Raw genomic sequence first — 21,229 nt, forward strand, 5'->3', positions numbered from 1 at the left:
AAATGTATTATTTTTTAAATTGATTTTTCCAAACCAATCTCATGATTGTTTGGGGGCCTGACTCATAATTTATGAATGCTTGGGGTTGGCAATACTGGAGTCATGGGATCTGATTTAATGTGTATCTAACATGCATCAGACTAGAACTAGTTGATCACGATGGTCCCTTCTGACTTTAAAGTCTAGGAGTCTATTTTCTTCTTGTCCCATTGGATCATAAGATGTCACATACATACATACACACATGTAGTCATTGTACTAGCAGAACTCTTTCCCTTTTTCTTTTCCTTTCCATTATGACCTAATTTTAGTCTCAACAATCGTAATAAATGTGAGTTACGCGAAAGGCTTCATAACCTCAAAGGCCAGGCGGCTTTCCAGCAGGAAAATCAGCACGAGCAATCAATACATGAAACACTGTTAAAATAGCGCCTCCTTACATGGATTCAGGACTGCAGGCGAGGGAAAGAGACGAAGAATTCCGCGAGCCCTGTGACACTGTCAGTGCGCAGCCCTCGCTGGGACTGGAAGGCGCCGCTCCGGCCAAGCTCCCGCTCCGCGGGGCAGGGAGCAAACTCCGGCGAGGTGGGAACATGTAAAGGAACCGGACGCTGATAGGCGGCTCCCGGGAGCTCGTCCCCACCTCCGGCCCAGCCTGTCCATAAAGGCTAGCGAGCCGCTAGGCAGCCGTAGCAGCGGCTGCAGGAGCTGGGCGCCGTGCTGGGCCCACTTCCCGCTGGAGCGTGGCCCCTGCAGACCCCTGCGCATAAGGCCATCGCTTTCCAACTTCAGCTACAGTGATAGCTAAGTTGGGAAAGACAAAGACGAAGAAATCCGTGCGCCCTCCTGTTCCCTGCGCTTCTCCTCCTCTGCGCCCGCCCGTCTGCTGTGCGCGCCCGGGGCTCGGGGGCCAGGACTGGCCGCGCGGAAGAGCCAGCCGGAGTCAAGGCGCAAGCTGAGATGACGCGGGCACCAGCGCAGACGAGCAGCGGAGGCTGTTGTGGTCAGTATCGTGCGGGGAACAGGCGGGGCGGGGAGGCCGTTGACCCGAAGGTGGGCTGATCGAGAAGGGGACGCAGGCTTGGGGGCTCTGCTGCATGGAAGGCGTGCAAGAGCATTGCATGGGGTCGGGTGCTTGTAAGCGGCAGCCCGATGCAGCTCACAGGTGTGACAGTGCGTGTGCGGGCTGCAGGGGAAGGGGCATATGTGGTTCAGTGGGAGTGGGCTGTGCGCGGTGAGTGACACAGAGATTCTTAAGGCCAGAGAGGCTCTTAATGAGCCTGTAGTGTGATCTCGTGCCCTACTTTTCTGTGATCCTGTAACGCAGGCCATAGAATTACATCCTGTGATTCTTACATCAAGACCAGTTACTTGTGATTGAACCACTAGAACGTGTGTGTGTGTGTGTGTGTGCGCGCCCGCCTGCCAAGTGACAGCTCTGTCGGAGAGAGCTGTATGGAAAGGGGTGCGTGGCTGGTCGTGTAGTGTAGGTGGGGTGAGTTGGATGGGATGCACTCAGGTGGCACAATGTAAATATGCTGCAAAACTATGGCTCTATTTCGCTAGTAAGACCTGTCAAGGTATATTAGGTGTATTTTTCATCTAATATAACTCTTTTCTGTTGCACAGCTAAGCTGTGGCTATTCCAGTTTGTGGAATTGAAACATGTATCACGTGCATTTTAACAATCGACACTGCAAAATCTTTTTTTGCAAAAATAAGCTAACTTTAAAATTGAATAAAACTAATTAGCAATAAAAGATGTCCCATAAATAACAAAAATGCACCTGAATCCTCTTTAGCATATAGCTCTTATTTTCATTTTAGGATCCTGTGTCAATTATCTTACATCTGCAAAGTTTCTTCTTTACCTTGGACATGCACTGTCTACTTGGGTAAGTAATGAGGTTCCACTGCATGATGTAACTGTATTTTTTAATCTGCTTTTGACTGGTCTGCACACTGTAATTTATGTACAAAAGGTGGTCTCTTCAGCAAAGATTTAATGGCAAAGTGCTGTTGTGAGATCTCCCTAAGTCTTCATAATATTTACAAGATATTGCACAATATATTTGCTAATATTGTAATAAATAAAAGTGCAGTGCTCACAATTGTCTAAGGGCCTGATTCACTAACCTCACTCACATTGAGTAATGCTTTACTCCTTGAGGAGTGTTATTGAAACCAGTAAAGCTTCTTATAGAGTAAGATACTACTCAAAGTGGGTGGAAGATAACAACAAAACTGAGCCCTACCAATCAAAGTATATTTTGTGCTGCATTATCCTTGACTTTTTTTAATAATATGATGGGTTTGTATTCCTGCTCACCAATGTAAATGGTTGAATGATGCACAATGGATCTTAGTCATGAGTACTCTACTTATTAACAAACCTCTGTTCTTCTTCTGAAACTGTAACATCCTTACGTTTAACAGTGCCTACTTAGTGAAACATTTTCACCTGTATCTAAACTACCTGTGTTAGCAATTTACAGTGCTTCAAGGTGGATGAAGTAGATCTTAAAAATTGGTTTGGGTGGCGCCTCTCCCAGTTCATTAAAGTCATATGAAGTAGCAAAGTCTAGCCTAAGAAAAAAGAGAAATGCTAAATTGTTCTTAATTCAGGATCTTGCAAGTGAATGACAAGTATTGGATTAAGAAGGGTAAAAAACACTTATTCCCCTCAAACACCTGCTGTGCCTTGTCTTTCTATTTCCTAATTTGTAAAATCTCTGAAGCAGGGACTGGTTTGATATGTACTTTGTACAGCACTCAGCACACTATTGTAGGACTACACGGTTGCATGCTTAGCTCTTACAGTGCCTCACTTCCATTAATGTGAAGCAGTTGTGTACTTCCTACCAGAAGAAGCCTTGGAGAGATAGCAGACTTTGGTTTAAACAGATGCAATGTTTCTAGCAATGATTTATTTTAATCTAAAGATTTTGTAGGTGTTACTACTGTTATGAGAAGTAGTATGATCTGTCAACAAAACAGAGTAACTAGCAGCACATTGAGCCTGATTCTGCCATTTCTGCTAACATTGAGTGGCACCCTATATGTGAGTGGTCCCACCGAAATCCATCAGTGGGGCTACTTGCAGAATTAGGTAAGCTATCACTCAACATAAGTAAGGATTACTGAATTGGAAGTTAGGATAATAATAGTCTGGTCTACTGAAAACAGTTTAGTGAAAAAAGATTTTATTCAATAAAAACTTCAGCTTTTAGAAATATTAAACACCATACATTTTTATTTTAAAAACCCAATTGAGGGTCTGAACTTAATCCTATCCTTAATCAGGAAAAATTTAAGCAACACAAGATTTGTCTAGATAGTTAGATCAAACTAAGTGCAGGACTAAGCCTTAGAAGTGCTTTCACACAATAATTCCTCTTTGGAGACTAAAATATTACTTTACATAATGGAGAAAGTAAGGAAGAAAGATGGGGAAAGGATGTTGGTTTTTTCCTCTCCCTCTCAAGATGGAAACCAACCAACCAATCCACAACTCCGAAATGGCTTTTGTATCGTTTTCATTCTGAAATATAATCTGCATTCAAAATACAAAATCTTGTATAGATAAAACTCTCTTACTCTAGTTGGGAAACTTAATCAACTTCCATGTTAAGCACTGGTTTTTAAATGCAGGAAGAAATTGTAATTGATTAAACATACTTGCCTTTTATCTCCATAATCATTCAGAGAACTGACTGAGGTGCTGAATAAGACTACTGGGCCCTAGTTCAGTAAAATACTTAAGCATGTCCTTAAGTACTGTGGAAGTCAGGCACAAGCTTAAGTGCTTTACTGAGCTGGTGCTTTAGGGCCCAATCCACAGAGGTATTTTGAAATCAATGGAAGTTAGCAGGTTAAAAATCTCTGGAGATCTGGGGCTTAGATCTTATTCTATCGGCTATATACTATATTGGAGTGCTAAAGACCATCAAACTGCCTTTAAAAGAGGAATGGTTAGAATAATAGCCATCATTCTTTACACAGAAACAAGGCTTAATTATCCATATTATGAATGATTTGAAAGATCTCAAGAATAGCAGGATTAAGTCAGTTATGTGGTTCTACCTTTTCATTAAGGCTAAACTTATTATCAAAATTCCCTGAATCCCGGTGTAGCTAAAAAAAAATGTATAACTGGCTTTACTTTGTTTGTGCTGCTTAATTTTCTATTTATTGTTGTTGTTCTGTGCCATTAATTCAAGATCAATGCTTGATTTTTTTTTGTTGATTTAAAAAAAAAACCCAACCAAACCTAAAGCAAAAACCTGGTTGCTTCCCTGTTGAAAACGGTTAGCTTTGGAGAAGTTGAAGCAATGTGGAGTAGTATGACCCGAGTCCTGCTGGTGAATACAATAGATGAAATTGCTCAGAGTTAATTAGCTCTTAAACAGCTGATTCTGTAGCAGTAACTTTGAGCAGTGTCAATCTAAACAAGACAAAACTTTTTAAATTTTTGCATCAGTAATGTCTAGCATGTTCATACAACATAGTACAGGCATAGGGAGCCAAGAGAAGGTTACACTTAATATGTATTTCGGTTCTTAGTCTCCAATAGCAAGATTTTGATTTGCAGATACTGAGGGTGAAATCCCAAGTGCCTTTAAGTCAATTGGAGTTTGCCATTGAAATCCTGGCCCCACTGAAGTCACCTTGAGACTAATAGCAGTGCATCATTTTCCAATATTTGCATTTTTTAACGCTCCTCTTTTATTTAGACAGTTTCAACAACTAAAACTTTGATGCAGGAATAAAAGTATATCATGCCTCTAGCATTATGAAAGCAGTGCTTTCTCCTGCATTAATTTTCTACCTGAATGAAAAATAAAATAGGCTAGCCAGATTTTAGGGTTTAGTGACCATCCTCATACATTTTGTAAGTGAAAGTTGAGTAAGAAGTAGCTTAAATCATACTGAATTCCCTATGGGAGCTTTAAAAAAAAAACTAATTGTAAATATCGTCCCTGCTTCTGAAAGCCGTCACTGGCACTTGCATAAATGATAGTTTAAATTTGTACATGTTTGGAGCAACCCTGTCTCCAGAAGAACCCCAGTGCATGTCTTCTAATAAACCCCAAAGGGCAAATTCATCACTGGGGCATACTGCTGATAATCCCCTGGACTTTCAACAGCAATGAATTTGTCCCCAGACATAGTGTGGCTGTCTTGGGGGCCTCTTGCTTTATTACCATCTTGTTCAACTTATTACAGGTTACTCCACTTCTGTTCTTGTGTTTAAAAAAAACAAAAACAAAAAAACTTGGAACTCTGCATTTCAAAGTGCTTGCAGTTATATTTGCTGTACTGCATAGAAAATGCTTACTTAAAATGATGGTCAAAAGAAAAGAGCCTTTCAAAAAAGGCTAATTGAAGAATGTATTTTCTATAATAGATTAACATCAGGGACTCTTCTTAGCTTAACTATGTCTGCTGTGGTACACTACAACTTCTGCAATTCACTTGTTGCGATTTATTTCCAAAGTAAATTGAGCTACTGGCATCAATTATGTGGCCTAAATAAATAAAGGAGAAATTAAATATAGTCAATGGTAAGCTGTAGATAAATGTTTATTGCAAAGCATTGTTTATAAATCACAATCAAGAATGTTTACTTTTCACTGGACCTTTGGACACCTTTAGCACTTAGTTGTATGATAACAATTGATAGCAATTGTGATAATTTAAAAACATTTTGTACCACCTAAATGGTGGTACTATAATACATGAAGAATAAATTAGTTCTATATACCACTCTTCTGTTGGAAACTTAAGGGCATAGTTTATTTCAGAAACTGAATAAAAACTGGTTTCATATTCAACACCTGCCCTGTCTCCCTACTAATTTGTGGTTTTACCATCACATTTTCCTATTTAATTTTTTTTCCTCTTCTTTGGTTATGTAGAAGCTCCATTCAAATGCAAGAGGAAACTGACTATATGCAGGGAAAACAATACAAAAGAGACAGTAAAACAGATTGCCCAGGAAATCAATATATTCTCTACTCTTTCAGTTAATAGGTGTCTTAGACAGTATTGTAGGTGAAAGGTATTCAGACAAAAGTGCTGATTAAAGTTGGTGGTGTCATTTTAAATTTTCACAGCTGGAATTAGATGAGTTGCTTTGTCCAAGTGAAACTAAAATTTCAAAGGGTGAAACTAAGTTGCATTTCCTAAAAGAGCACATGATGATGATCTTAAACAAATATGTTTGTAGCTGTTGGAATGATCTGCGATAGAATAGTGTTTCTCAACGACCAGTCCATGAACTGGCACCGGTCCCTGAGATCTCCCTGACACAGTATAGGAAGCTGCTCCCTGGTATCAAAAAGTTTGAGAAACACTGATAGAGAATCTCTCTTAAAAAATTAGTCTGTTTCTCAGGCTTGTTGGATGTAACTGAGGACCGTATTTGCCTTATAATGCTACCATGGAAAGTCTTTAGTACTAAGACATATTTGGGATGACCAACATTAATTGGGCCAATCATGGTAGTGGTTTGCACCCTTGCTCCCACTAGCATTGGAGGGTGCTCCATGCACAGAATGACAGATGGGGCTTATATTAAGAGAGGGTGGAGAGTAACGAAGTTGGTAAATGCCATGTTAGCATAGGTATTCTTTATGGAGCTAGTAAAACATGGAAATCAGCTAGCAAAATGCAAATACGGATGATATAAACTTTTTTCTTATTAAAGGGAGATCGGATGTGGCACTTTGCAGTTGCTGTCTTTCTGGTTGAACTTTATGGAAACAGCCTACTCTTGACTGCAGTCTATGGACTGGTTGTGGCAGGATCAGTTCTTCTTTTGGGAGCCATTATCGGAGATTGGGTGGACAAGAACTCAAGGCTTAAAGGTTAGTAACTGTTATGGGGTGACTCAAATCAGAGTTGAAAGAGGAAGCCCAAGCAGCTGACAGCATAATGATATGCTAGAAAGATCCTTAGGTTAAATATGAAAACCAGACTCAACTTGCGAACGGTCTATAAATATGAAACTATTCAGAAAAATAATGGATTAAATCATTATATATGGATAATCTCAAAAATAAGAGAACACCAGTTTTGGGCCCTCATCTGTTCCTTACTCATGCAAAACTATCTAGCTTGTAGCTAAAGAGAGAGAGAGAGACAAGGTGAAATCCATATAAATTTTGCCTGAATAAGCGTGGCAGAATTAGTTTCATGGAATCCAGTAGTCTGACAACATAACTTCAGTATTCCTTGCTGAGTTCCTTCTCTTTAGAAATAGTCCACACTGTATAACTGCCTTTGTAATGTTATTTTTGTATGTTAATATGTACTCTTCAGTCACCTCTTATATTTTCTATTAATATATATTTTCATGTTCTGTACAATTAATTTTAAAACATTTACACATAGCACTCGCATAATCCATTTAAAAAAAAACGTCAGTGATTCAAATTAGGTGTTTCTTTATTGGCTGCTTTTTAAAGCAGTATTAGCATTTAAATAGTCACCGTTTTGTTTTGAAGTCAGGCTAAATGGAGGAAAACACCTACCTGTCTTATATTCGTGTTGTAGTGCCACTGACCTAATGTATTTGATTCTGTGCGTACTCTGTAAGACCACGGTTGATTCAAAGTTCAAATGAGATCTCGGGAACATTAAAAAAAAAAGTTCTCCTTGTAAATGAGATTAATTTTTACAAGAAAATTCTGAACATGAAGATGGGGAATATCCACAATTCTATAAACTTATTTATATTTTTCTTTTGATCTGAAACAGTGGCTCAGACTTCTTTGATTGTACAGAATGCATCTGTCATCCTGTGTGGTATCATCCTGATGATTGTCTTCTTGTTTAAGACCCAACTTTTGACCTTGTACTATGGATGGCTTCTTGTAAGTGCTCAAATTTAAGACTTCTTACATGTCACTAGTAAAGGAAGGTAATTTGTTAATTTGACTCCAATGGAGCTATAACAACTTACTGCTGAGGATCTGCCCCAGTGAATCTATTCCTGCACTTAATGAATATCAATGGGAACTTTTTCCATTGACTTCAGTGATGCCAGATCAGGCCACTAAACCCTACTTACTGTTTTTAGCTTTGTTGCCAAGGGGGGCAGGGAACACATCTTTTTGTTTTAAAGTTTTCATATATTATCATTGTGCTGTCTGAAAAGTAACATTTATGTGAAATAGTTAAAATGCACAACTATAATTTTGGTTGTCCAAGAAAGTCTTGGGAGTGCCTTTAGTCCTCAGTTTGGTTATCATTTTACTATGTTTAACTCTTCTTTTTTCCTTTTCCCCAGACCATGTGCTATATCCTGGTTATCACAATAGCAAATATTGCAAATTTGGCCAGCACTGCCACAACAATAACAATTCAGAGAGACTGGATTGTTGTAGTTGCAGGTGAAGACAGAAGCAAATTGGCAGGTAAAATACATTTCCACTATTTAAATGCATCTTAGCGTGCGGACTGGATTTTTAACAGACTGCAGTTTTACCCAGAAGAATGTGCTGACTTCAGTGTTCCAGGAGCTGAGAGAACAACAGTTTAAAAGGGCAGTTTTTTCCCCCATAGATATTCCTCACTATTTACAGAGATTAGAAATTACTGTTGTAACTACAATGTAATCAGAATTTTACCTAGCCATAAAACTACCTAGTTCTTGTTTTAATTGAACTCTAACACTGTTAGGGGAGATCAGTTTTATTTTTGCAAACATATAAACAAAATTTTTCATCAAATCACCTGTGTTCAGTATTTTATACTCAAGGTTATCCTGTTAATCAATGCATTTACTATTAAAATTTATCAGCATTTATTACCATCAAGGGAATCCCAGAGAACATTAGAGAGATTGACCGTCTTATTAGATAAAGAAAGTGAAGTGCACAACTTGTAACCTTTTCTGATTTTCATTTCCCAAATTACAAACTCCCTCTCTTGGTCCCCTATTTTGACATTGCCGTAGTCTTAGCAATTACTGCTGCTCTTAGTTTCTTTTAACTTATAAAAACAATTTGTGTGTTTGAAGGAAGGAATTTCTAACCCTTGCAGAGCCTTAAATGTTGATCTCATTAATCTTTCTTGTCTGTATTTGGCAAATCACGTCATGTCTCTTCTACCTCATACAAGAAGAGGTGCACATCACCCATGGGAAGAGCCATCATGTAATAGGCAATACTGTCTCTGTTACATTACACCTTTCTGTCTTTCCTCCATCCTAACATATTAATGCAGCATCATATGACCATTTATATGCCGTACTATTGCCTGGGAAATCAGGCGATAGGTTCTCGCACATTCCTTGTTGCAACTCTTTGTTTATATCTAACACAGCAAACCGGTTTCATTTCCAAGAACTCTCCCAAAAGAGGGATTATATTGTGAGAAATATCTGTAAAATATTGTCCTTTGCATAGAAAAGTTACCTTGATTGTGAAATATGCAGAATGGCCAAAGACTTTGTAACAAGTGGTGTCCTCAAAACCTATTTCTGTTCATATTCTTTTCACAAAGAAGGAACGTTGCTATGTCATTTAGCAGAATAGACAAATAAAAGCTGCTGTGTTCTCTCCATCTCACTTATCCCAGATGTCCTCTCCATCCACCTTGATTCTTATATGGCTTCCCTTCTATCTCCTTTGGGAGTAGAGGAGGGAGGAATGCTACTCTCTCAAGCTCCTTGCTGAAACTAAATCCCATCCATCTGAGATGCAGAAGCAGAAACAATCTCCTTTCACAGTAGATCATACAGGTCTTCATAACTTTCTTGTGTACTTTGATCAGCAGTGAATTGGTTATTTATACTGACACTTAACTTAACAATCCCTTAAAAGAATGATCAATTTCAGGCTGTCAATCAGGAAAACAGCACTACCTTGGTTTACACTTGGTTCATATTTCTATGGGTTTTTACAGAAAGCTTAGGCCAAGGTTTTCCAAAATAGGACTCTAAGATTAGGCTCCTATATCTGTATTTACCTACATGTGTAACCAGTTTGGGGAGTGGGTAAGCTAAGCATCCAGTAACTCCCATTGTTCTGTGGCTAATCATAAAATGTAGGCCTGGAAGGGACCTCAAGAGGTCAAGTCCATCCCCCTTTGCTAAGGCAGAACCAAGTTAAACCTAGATCATCCCTGACAGGTTTGTGGAATCCCTATATCACGGGACATGTTTTTTCAGAACTGGTTGAACAATCTCCCTTAGTTAAACATGGAAGCCTCTTCCAGAGCTCTTCGTTAGAAAGTTATTCCTAAAGACACCCGTTCGTTGGAAATACAGATTAATCGCTGCTATAGGCACAGGAACTTGATGGGAAAAGTAAGGCAGAAGTTTGGGGGAGAGAGCATTATTAGAATGGGAACTATGAGCTGTATATTAGTGTCAAACCTCAAGGTGACTGCTTCTAAATGTGCATGAGTGGAGCAGAAGGGGGGGAGAGAACTTTGCTCTCTGAAATTGCAGAATGATTGATGACCACTGTGTGCCTCAGTAAGGAAACTTAATCATATCAAAGGTCTGTTGCTATCACAGTGGGTATTACATGGTCACTGGTAATTGGAGAGAGGTGAATTGAGGTAGCCAAGAAATACGTGATTCAGTATTGTACAGATAAGTTTCTGAAACTTGTCATTCATTATGGAAATATTTTCATAGGGCTTGATCCATTCTGTATTTGGGGCTCCGACTAACTTCAGGGGAGTTGTACATGTGGAGTTGCTTCAGAATCAGGCCAGAAATACATACTGGCATTTGATAGTATTATTCTGAAGACATTTGGTAACTTTCATCCATTCGTTTTCATTTTTACTTTAATCCCAGTATGCCCAATCATGAAGATCTCTTAACTCTGATATCAAAGGGAGATTAGTTTTTGTCCAAGAACTTTCAGAATGGGCCCAATACAATTATAATATTTCCGTGTCTGATGAAAATTAGTCTTCTGTATTACAATTTCATACATTTGGGCCAAATCCTGATCCCAGTGAAATCAATGAGAGTTTGCTATTGGTTTTTGTAGGGACTGGGATTTGGCTCCTGTGTATATATAATGAATACTTTTGCTGTAACTTTTCATTAATTTCCTTTTCAAATTCTATGATAGATATGAATGCTACAATACGAAGAATTGACCAGCTGACCAATATCTTGGCGCCAATGGCAGTTGGCCAGATAATGACCTTTGGCTCTCCAGTGATTGGCTGTGGATTCATTTCTGGCTGGAACCTGATCTCTATGTGTCTAGAATATCTGCTGCTCTGGAAAGTCTACCAGAAAACCCCTGCTCTGGCTCTCAAAGCTACTTCCAAAATTGAGGAATCAGAGCTGAAACAACTGAATGTACAAAAAGGTATCAGTGATGTTTTAAAAATCAATTGTATCCACTACATCAAACATACCCAGACTGGAAACCATTGGTTTTCCATTTTTGCTTTAAACCATACTTTTCAGGATTTTACTCTTCACTATTAGAGCGACTCTTTTAGTCTCCGATGTAGTTAACAATTAACTTAGTTTGGAGTAACAATATTTGAGGTTGGTTGGCTGGGATACCCCATAAACAGTAGCCAAAGAGTGGACATTTTTGGTACTCTCCTTGAATTGGTCTCTTAATCTCACAAGCTAGAACTCTCCAGAAAGTAGCTGGTTTTACTTACAGAACATTTCCAATAGCTGCCACATTTTGGATGACAGAATCTAAAGAATATTTTTGCCTTTGATGAAAATGGGAGATGTCTAGCAGGAAAATACCACTCAAAGCACCCTCTGAACACAGTTTCCAAACATCCCACAAAAGATATGGAATTTGTTGCTGTAGCTGAAGAAACCACTAAACAAGGACTCTCCTTTCTAACACTGAGTGTTTGATTAGGGCTCTTAAGGAGAGACCAGAGTAGTTCCTGGAGGATGAGTGGGACCATTGTAAGAAGAAAAATTCTTGGTAAATGTTAGGACCGTTTATAATGGTGAAGGATGAGGCCAGTTTAGCAGTCTACTGCTAGTACCACGTACTACAACTTAGGAAATTCTAGTTAGTAACATTCCCTGAGTGCCTTTCTCCCCAACCAGCAGAGCATGGGACTAATGAGAAAGTGCGTTTAGCGTCTATAGGAGAGTGTGCCCTGAATTGCACTGCAGTATTCCCTTGGGTTAATATTGGAACGGTGCTGATGTGCCCCAGAAAGAGCCATTGTTATCTCTCCTATGCCAGGAGGTTGGTGAAAACACAGGGTCATGGGGCAAAGTAAAGAGGTTAAAAGGTTAGTACAGCTCCTTGGAACTCTGAAAGGGGCTTCTCCAAGCCCCTTAAGATTAAGGACAAACTTAACTAGCAATGTTTAAAAAAACCTGTTTTATTCCCCACTATTATTTTGACTTGGTTTAAAACTAGACTTGTTAGGGCTGCAACTGTGCCTCAAACAGGCATTTCAAGTGGCAGAGATTTGTGCAAAGCTTCAGGTTCAAATAAACTCCAGAACATACACTGAAGCTCAGACATCCACAGTTTCAGATGGTTTCCACTTTAGCTGAAAGGCTTTTGAACCTGTGCCACCTTTGTCCTGGCTTTAGGTTTGCAACAATATAATGAGACCTTGGTGTGTGGGGGTTTTTGTGGTGTGGGCTAGGACGGCAGATCAAGAATGTGTGAGAGCTGGGATTCTAATACAGTCAGACTCCCTAAGAGGCCTTCAACAAGTCACTTATCTTCTCTATCTGGGGGCAATAATATTTGCTTACCTACACCATGGGTTGTTGAGAACATCTCTATACAACTGCCTAGTTGCATTTATTAAGTACATCATTTATGCACAAGCCATTGCTTAGTGTTCACACTTCACAAGAAGTCTAGTGTGAGAAGAGAGAGTAGTCTATTTCTCTAGTGTTACAAAACAAGCTGCTTTTTAAATCAGCTTTATTTTTTGGTTTCCCTGTTCAGTACTGGATTTAAGGGCATGGATAGAATGTGAAATATAATAACTTTAACAAAGCTATTTCGGTAACATAATTAACCAGAATTTATAAAATGACAAACCTTCATAGACAGAAAGTACCTTTATTTATTAAATACATGTAGCATAATGAGCTACAATGCTGTTTTGTTTTTTCTTTGGTTTTTTTAGGAAAGCACTTAATAGTTCTGTTTCTATTTACAGATAGTGAATTGAAGCCCACTGAAGGAGTCCAGTTAATTGGTGAGAAAGATGTAACAGTCTTTGAGCCCAAGCAGGAGAAGAGAATTGACTGTAGTGCCCGTATGGCTGAACCTTTCATTACGTTTCGTGATGGATGGGTCGCATACTACAACCAACCAGTGTTTCTTGCAGGCATGGGTCTTGCATTCCTTTATATGACTGTTCTGGGCTTTGATTGCATTACTACAGGTTATGCATACACTCAGGGTTTGAGTGGTTCTGTGCTTAGCCTTCTGATGGGGGCCTCGGCCATAACTGGAATCATGGGAACAGTAGCCTTTACCTGGCTCCGTAACAAATGTGGCCTGGTTCGCACAGGCCTCATCTCTGGAATAGCTCAGTTTTCCTGCTTGGTCTTATGTGTGATTTCTGTGTTCATGCCTGGAAGCCCTTTGGACTTGACTGTTTCCCCATTTGCTGACATCCGTACCAGGTTATTGGAAGGACAACCATTGCCTACTGCACTTCCAGCTGATGTATCTGAAAGGTCCTTTACAACTGGAATGCACAACTGGTTAAACAGATCTAGCTCTGTTAACGACGTAGAGATGAATTCTCACTCTGTGCCTTTAATCTCTGTTAGTCTCCTGTTTGCAGGAGTCATTGCTGCTAGAATTGGTAAGTAACATTTGTCTATTAAAATATCTAATCTGTGATTATTTTTAATTCTAGTAATGCTCTAGTAGTTGTAGATCCTTTGTTAAACCCTGTTTTTTAATTAAGAACCCCTGGCTGACTGCATCACTCTTACTCATAACAAGTCTGAAACGTGTTAAATCAAACTTCTTTAATGTTCAAAACCATGTGGATTTGATCTTGCAGTAGTCTTGCCTCTGTAGGGACTGCAGCCCCTTGTTTGTTGTGTTGCACAACACTTGAGGCAAAAATAACTTTAGGTCATGTGCAGGGTAATGCAACTTCTGTTTAGAGATGTTCATCCTCACATTGTATCAGTCAGGTGTAGTGACAGTGAATTAAAAAAATGTTCATTAATGTTAAATAATCTTTGTTTTGCCAAAGCTTCTAAACTGGCACTTTAAATACCTTCATTAATTCATATTATCCTGACTCGATACCCTTTGTTAATATACATAGGATACCGTCTCATGAGGTGAAAGTAAAATATTTGCAGATTTTTAGTTAAAAACTTCTATATTCTTGGATAACATTTAATTAAATCTGTGAGGAATTGCTGGATAGTCTGGTATTAACACCTCAGCAGAATGAAAGAGCAGAACAATTTAAATGTATGAATGAAACAAGGTGTAACTAACATTTTGTAGTAATCCTCTTACTTTATGGCTTCTCTAATTTATTTCGTTTTGGGAAGAGGAAATACTTGGTTTGCATGCATTTAGGGTTACTTGCAAAGCAAATTTTAAAGCAATAATTAAGACTAATAAGACACAGGAGCCACCATACGGACTGAGTTTCTCTTTGAAATGAAACTTTCCTGCAGTGTTTGCAGTTCAAACCATGCATTTTTTCCCCCTCAAACACATTTCTCTTTTCAGAGAACTATTTATTAGTTGCAATAGAGATGATCCACTAGAATGAAAAATTCTTTCTACAATAAGGAGGCTTTGGGTTATAGTCTACATAACGTGCCCTAAATCAAATTAATTTTACTTTGGGGGTGGGAGGACAATTCATTTTACCATAATCTGTACATTCTTTCTTGCACAAGGAGAATTTAAACCAGTTAAGGGAATTTAAAGGTTTAGTACAATATTTATATTACTCAGTTTTAGCATGAGTGTCAGATAATCAGATTCCCTCCCTCCCCCCACTATCCTAGAGTATTTCCATCCTCTCCCTAATAAGGGAAGAATTGTTGGTACAAAGCATTGTTTGACAGGCATATTTGATTGTATTGCACCAGTTTTTTTTTCCATAAGAAATATCAAAGAGCCAAATTCTGCTTAGTTACACTGTTGTGAAATCTACTCAAGTCAAATGAAAGCAAAACTTGGCCCTTTTAGACTTCAAATCAATGTTTATAATGAAGATTAGGCTGGTAAAGAAATAACTGTAAAATGAGACCCCATTGAAAATCTAACCTTTCCATATAGATAATGAATTTTTTTCCTTATTTCTTTCCCCTAGGCCTCTGGTCCTTTGATTTGACTGTCACACAGTTGCTCCAAGAAAACGTAATAGAGTCTGAAAGAGGCATTATAAATGGTGTCCAGAACTCCATGAATTATCTTCTTGATTTGCTGCATTTCATCATGGTCATCCTGGCCCCCAACCCTGAAGCTTTCGGCTTACTGGTGCTTATTTCTGTGTCCTTTGTTGCAATGGGCCACATAATGTACTTCCAATTTGCCAAAAAAACCTTGGGGAAGCAGCTGTTTGCTTGCTGTGCTCCTGATTCCAAAGAAGTCTCTAACAACTCACCACCTTGTAATACATCCACTGTTTAGGGGTCTCAAACTTTTGTTCAACTATAACACAAGTATTCATTTAGATGCTTTAAAGTAGCCTTTAAGGGCAAAGTAAGGTGTTTCTCTACAGTCTAACACAGCTTGTTTGGTGTACTCTCAAAGTGACTGGGAGGCTTGGCCAGATGTCTATCCATATGTGTCAAGTTTGTATTTAAAAGGAAATAAGTCACCCTCTAAGTTGAGGGTTTAAACTGAATCCCCACAATATGTACTATAGGAATGTAACTATCATAATTGCAATTTTGAATTTATTCCCTTTTTAACCGTGATGAAGCCTATAGCCTCACGGGCATAAATACATAAGTACTCTTCAGCTGATATACATACATAGTCTTCACCTGAATTCAGAGCAATTATTTGCACATTGGGCAGTATGGTTCATGTTTATTAGCTTGACTAAAACTTGCTTTGGTTTTATTTTGTTTGGATTTTTCCCCTTACATAAATGTGGTGGTTTCTGCCTATATGCTGCTCCAGTTAAAAGAACTGGATTCTTTTTCTAAACTGGCTGAAATGTTATACTAATGAATAACAGATTGTGTACTGTGTATTTTTTAAAGTTCTGATTTTGTCTAAAAACTGATGTTGGCCTAAAATGTCTTCCTTTATTAACTTTCGAGAAACACCTTTGCAGTTTTAGCTTATTTCTTCATGCATTAAAATAGTGCAAAATGTTGTATTACATGTACGTAGCACTTCATAAAATCAAGTACAGTATAACCTCACGTAAGCAGAAGCTATAAATTTAATGTAGCATTGTAAAGCAAAGCTTTTCTATTAAAGCACAGCAAATGTGCTAAAAAGGTTTAACAGCAAATAGTTAAGGGTCATGAGTTTGGCTATAGAAAGATGGGGCTAGGGGCTAAATTTACAGGTGGTCTTTGAAAATTATCGGAATATGAGCAGCTTCAGTTTCTTTTTAATCTAAAGCCATTGCTTTAAGAAATTCCAACTTCAGCTTGGTATACTAGAAAATGAATGCTAAACTAAATGTAAAGAACAAATGAACCACTTAAAATATTTTATAAACATTGTGCCTTTTTAAATTCTTTTGTAAAACATCTTGCACTTCTTAACTTCTATTTTTATAGATCTGTAAAACAATAACTTAGCCTGTGATCATATGACTCTTTTTAAAGCAACTTTGGGAAGGGCAGTGGAGAGTGTCTCGTGGATGGGGTTTTTTAAAGCTGTTGGAGTCATTTTTACAATGCGCAGGCATAGACTTGGAGCTTTTACATTAACCATTTATGCACTTTTGTGGAAATTGCAGTAATGTTGCTATAAGCACTTTGCTTTCTGGTAGAGTTGATTCAGTCTTGGTATTGAGTTTCCTATGGTATGACAGTTTTTTAAAAAAAAATGTTAAGTCTTTTGGGAAAAAAAAATTTTGCAAACATTTTGCAAATTTTCTTTGTACTATCTTTCAAACAGCCTGAAGTGTTGGCCAACTTCAACATTAGTGTAAGCAGGTACAATTCTATTGAAACTACTGGCATTTACACCAGGGCTGAATCTGGGTCACTTTTCCTTAAAACTGTGATAATTTGTTTTTATTTCAGTTTAACTAGAATGTAAGTGTTTAGTATTGTTTGACCAATATTTTGTGAAAGGAGCCAAAGTGAATGAGTAAGGATCAAATATCAAATCTAAACTTTAAATGAAGTAGTAGCCCTCAAAATCAGTAAGTGCTTGTAACAGTGACTTTTCTCCTCTAATGGACCACCATTAATCATTACTGATTCTTTACTGAATGGCACTCAGGGACTTTTTCATTAGATTTATAATTGTTTCTACCTTCCAACAAAATCTGGTTTTGCACTGTAATAAAATGGTACAAACAACATCAGAGGCTCAATCCTGGGGCATAACTCCTGAAGGCAACTGGAGTTTTGCCATCAATAGAATTTAAGTCAGGAAAGAAATTAAGTTCTCATTTAGATTATGTAGATTGTCTAATCACATTTTATAGAATAAAGATACCAATAATGTTGGACAAAATCAATGGAGTTATACCAGAGGTGAATATCTACTTGGGCCAGTGGATTAAACAATAAAGCTTAGCTCTCTGAATTGCTAAATGCCAATAATAAGAATTACTTGCTGCACTTGTGGGCTCCTTAAGTTAAGGGGACTACGTGTAGCATAAAGTGCTACTCCATACAAAATAAAGAATCTGGCTCTTAGTAAATTTTTAATGGTATCGTTAGGGGCCTGATCTTTCATATTTTGCATGCACCAAACTCCCATGGATTTGAATTTGAGTTAGGGTATGCAAGGAATGCACAACAGGGTGCCAAGAGAAAATCCTAAGGAATAAAAATAAATAGGAGTAAGGAGGGTTATTTCATAAGACTAAAATACCTTGGACCTAGCCTAAACATGTCAAAACAAATGTATTGTTTAAGTACAGTTGTGTGTACTTCAGTTGATTGGTGCTTTGAAGTACCATGAACCCTGAAGTCTTACTTAATGAGAGTTCGGCTAAGTAAGCACTTTAGGATGAAGCTTGTCTTTTTTTAATGTGTCCTGATTATCTGAAAAACAACTCAATGTGCATAATAAAATCAAATATTACAAAGTTGCATATTTTGTTATGTTATGCTGGACATCATAGGTGATATATTAATCTCATTAATAAAGCTGGTGAATAAATATGGATGGGCATTTTTAGTTCTGGTTGACTTTATTCTATATATATTTGGATGTATTTGATGGATCCAAGTCTGCCACATTTTAGATTAAGATTTATAACAATGCAGAATGAACTGAGGAACAGACCAAAGTAAAGCTTGATACGCTGAGGGAGTGCAAACAAAGGGTGGGGGAAAAAGGCAATGAAAGATACCACAGTGTGATTTAAGCACCTGGCGTGACATCCTGGCCCCACTGAAGTCTGGCAAAATTCCCTTTGACTTAAGTGGGGCCAAAAATTCATCTTTGGATAGAGAGACATCTCTCCCTCAGACTTCAGCTATTTTGTCTAAAATGGTTGTGTATACATACTATTGCTTTGGAACACTATTCTTAAAATTATACAACTACTTTAAAGCCAAACACGAATGCTTTATACAAGGCCTTTTCTCTTTCATAACATGCTATATTCATTAAAAAAAAAAAAAAAAGGCTAAAAGGGACTACTGTGAGCATCTACTCAATTTTCTGCTATAACATAGATCTTAGGCTTTTCTGAATTAATTCCTGTTAGACCTAGAGCATATCTTTTGGAAAAATATGTAGTGGCATGTGGAAATCAGCTATGCTACATGTGAATTGGAATATTATAAATTTAAATTAGAGTTGCAAATTTAAGAGATGAATAATAGAAGAAATCACCATGTATACCATAAAGAACAACCTAATCAGGAGTTAATTTAAAAACTAAATTTATATTATAAAGTCAAATTACAATTAGTCACTTCAATTCCTACGCATTTATCTTCTCCACCAACTCTGGTAGAAAGTATTGGAAAACTAAATACGCTGTGCCGTACACCTGAACTATACACAATGTACTCACAATGTAGAATAAACTGAACTGGATTTCTTTTAATTCCACCAAGTGATGATCAGCAGTCCTACTTCTGAGAGGTGCTGAGTTCCTCCACATCCCCTGGAATTCAACGCAAAACATGCCTGTGGATCCTCTTAAGTGTGATCAAACTATATACCAGTTGTGATAAAGCTAAATGGCCCAGTAGTAAACTATTTGCAATAATAATGCCATATTCTGTAGTTGATTTTGAGTACTAGAACTAGTTTATATTTTTTCTTTTAGAACCTTAATGAGTGTTTTCTACATGAGATCACTCCCATGGGCTTTTAAAACTTGAAATGTAAAAAGTAAAGGACAATGTGAACTTGTTCCCTTCCACTCAGGGTATGTCTATATGGACAGCGGCAAAGGCGCTGCCATCCAATCAATCTTTCTGGATCGATTGAGTGGTCAGTGCAGACCCACTCAATCGATCAGGAAGTCGATGCAGTAAATCCACCCCTTTTATGTGGCGTAGTGCTGCGTCGATGGGCACAGTGAAGACAGCGCACAGAACGGAAGCCCAGCAGTTGACAGGAGTTACTCTGCGTAGCTTGCATGACTCCCGTCGACTGCTGCCGAATTTCCAGGTAAATGTAGAGCGGGGCTCAGAAACTACTATCCACCAGTGTGTCAAGGAAAACTTCTATTACGGTTCAGAAATTTAAGAGTAAATAAAACTGCTGGATACAAGCTCACTTAACCTGCTTGTCCTGTGAGTGCAGGTTTTGTGCTACAGAATGTACAGTATAGTTCCGTGGTTTCGAAGAAGCACTTGTTTTGGTGTTCTTTTGGCCACATCCCCGACAGAGCTCTCACCCTGGCGTTCTTCTCACTCTTAAGCCCTCCTCATCCCCTCTGACAGCATTCATCATTCCATTCCCACCCTATGGAAGACTGGCGAGAACTCCTTTGAGGCCAACACTTAGCCATTGTTGGAACAGCACAAAGTCCTTCCACCCCACTGGGGGCGGAGTGTGCTCCAAGCACTAAGGAGCATTCACAGCTCACTTCATCTTCAGTTACAAGGAATGCCAACCAAGTTATGCAAAGAAAGCAAACTGTAATGGAAATAAACAGGCAAGTTGAGAGTTCTGTTTTTCTCACTAGTGGCTAAAGCAATTATTGAATTTCAATGCTTTTAAAACAAAGACTGATGGATGTTATTGACTGGAACTGTCAGGCAGACTACAGACCCTGCACACCCCTGAAACAGTGCTGCTCAGCTATAAGAAACGGTTTTTTTTTACCTTATGCTAATTTGGGGCTGAGTTTCTAGCAGAGGAAAGTCAAACTAGTACAACCAACTTCTCTGTAATCTCTCCTGACTTCACTAGGGGTAGATCATTCTTGTTCCCTTTAAATCAAGGGGAATGTTGACAGTGACTTCAATAATAGCATGATTGGGCCCTCTGCTTCTGCCTTAAATTAAGTAGACTTAGTGTTTCAAGTCTGAAGAACAGAAAACTGAAGGAAGTATGTTTACTTAAAGATAGGCAAAGTGGGGACAAAGTGCATAGTGTTCTATAATGCTTTATCCAAATACTTCAACCTGTCCTCATGTGAGTCAATATTTCTTTGTAGTTAAACTTTTCCTTTATTGCATTTTTGCCTGAAGAAAAGTACACAACAAAGTGCAGAGAGCAATTCTATTCCAAATACATGTAATAAAGTGGACAGCCAGGTGTCACACATGCAAGCATAGGGTTCTAATTCAGTTACAAGGCAAGTAGCTTTCTCTAGGTTTTATAGTTAAAGGGCCTGTTACTGGTCCCATTGCAATCAAGGGGATGAGTGTGAAAATACAATAAACATTGCTATTAGAGCTTTACTGATAGCTGTACTGCCCCACACATCCCCCAGTCTGTTTGCAACATAAAAGAAAAAAAAGACATACTAAATAAGAGTTAATGAACTGAACCAATTATTAGAGCTATATGGAACCATAAATGAAATGTTTCAGCATATGCAGCTAGCAGTTCAGATTCAGCCATAATCTATCATTTCTAGATAGAGGGAAAGACAGGTTATAGAATATTGCTGCCATCTAGCCAGCATA

General features: G+C 38.3%; 1 protein-coding gene across 1 annotated transcript; it reads left to right on the plus strand.

Annotated features, from left to right (window-relative positions):
* Window positions 1-681: 681 nt before the first annotated feature.
* On the plus strand, window positions 682-18,295 carry SLC40A1 (solute carrier family 40 member 1). The gene is made up of 8 exons (XM_067549042.1): window positions 682-1,003; window positions 1,828-1,895; window positions 6,710-6,869; window positions 7,762-7,877; window positions 8,294-8,420; window positions 11,100-11,345; window positions 13,150-13,806; window positions 15,295-18,295. Exons 1-8 carry the CDS (start codon window positions 961-963, stop codon window positions 15,612-15,614), a joined length of 1,737 nt encoding a protein of 578 aa, XP_067405143.1. The 5' UTR covers window positions 682-960; the 3' UTR covers window positions 15,615-18,295.
* Window positions 18,296-21,229: the final 2,934 nt, after the last annotated feature.

Source organism: Emydura macquarii, unplaced genomic scaffold, assembly GCF_026122565.2.
Source record: "Emydura macquarii macquarii isolate MOO-44397 ecotype Brisbane River unplaced genomic scaffold, CSIRO-AGI_Emac_v2 contig_1253, whole genome shotgun sequence".
Lineage (NCBI taxonomy): Eukaryota > Metazoa > Chordata > Testudines > Chelidae > Emydura > Emydura macquarii.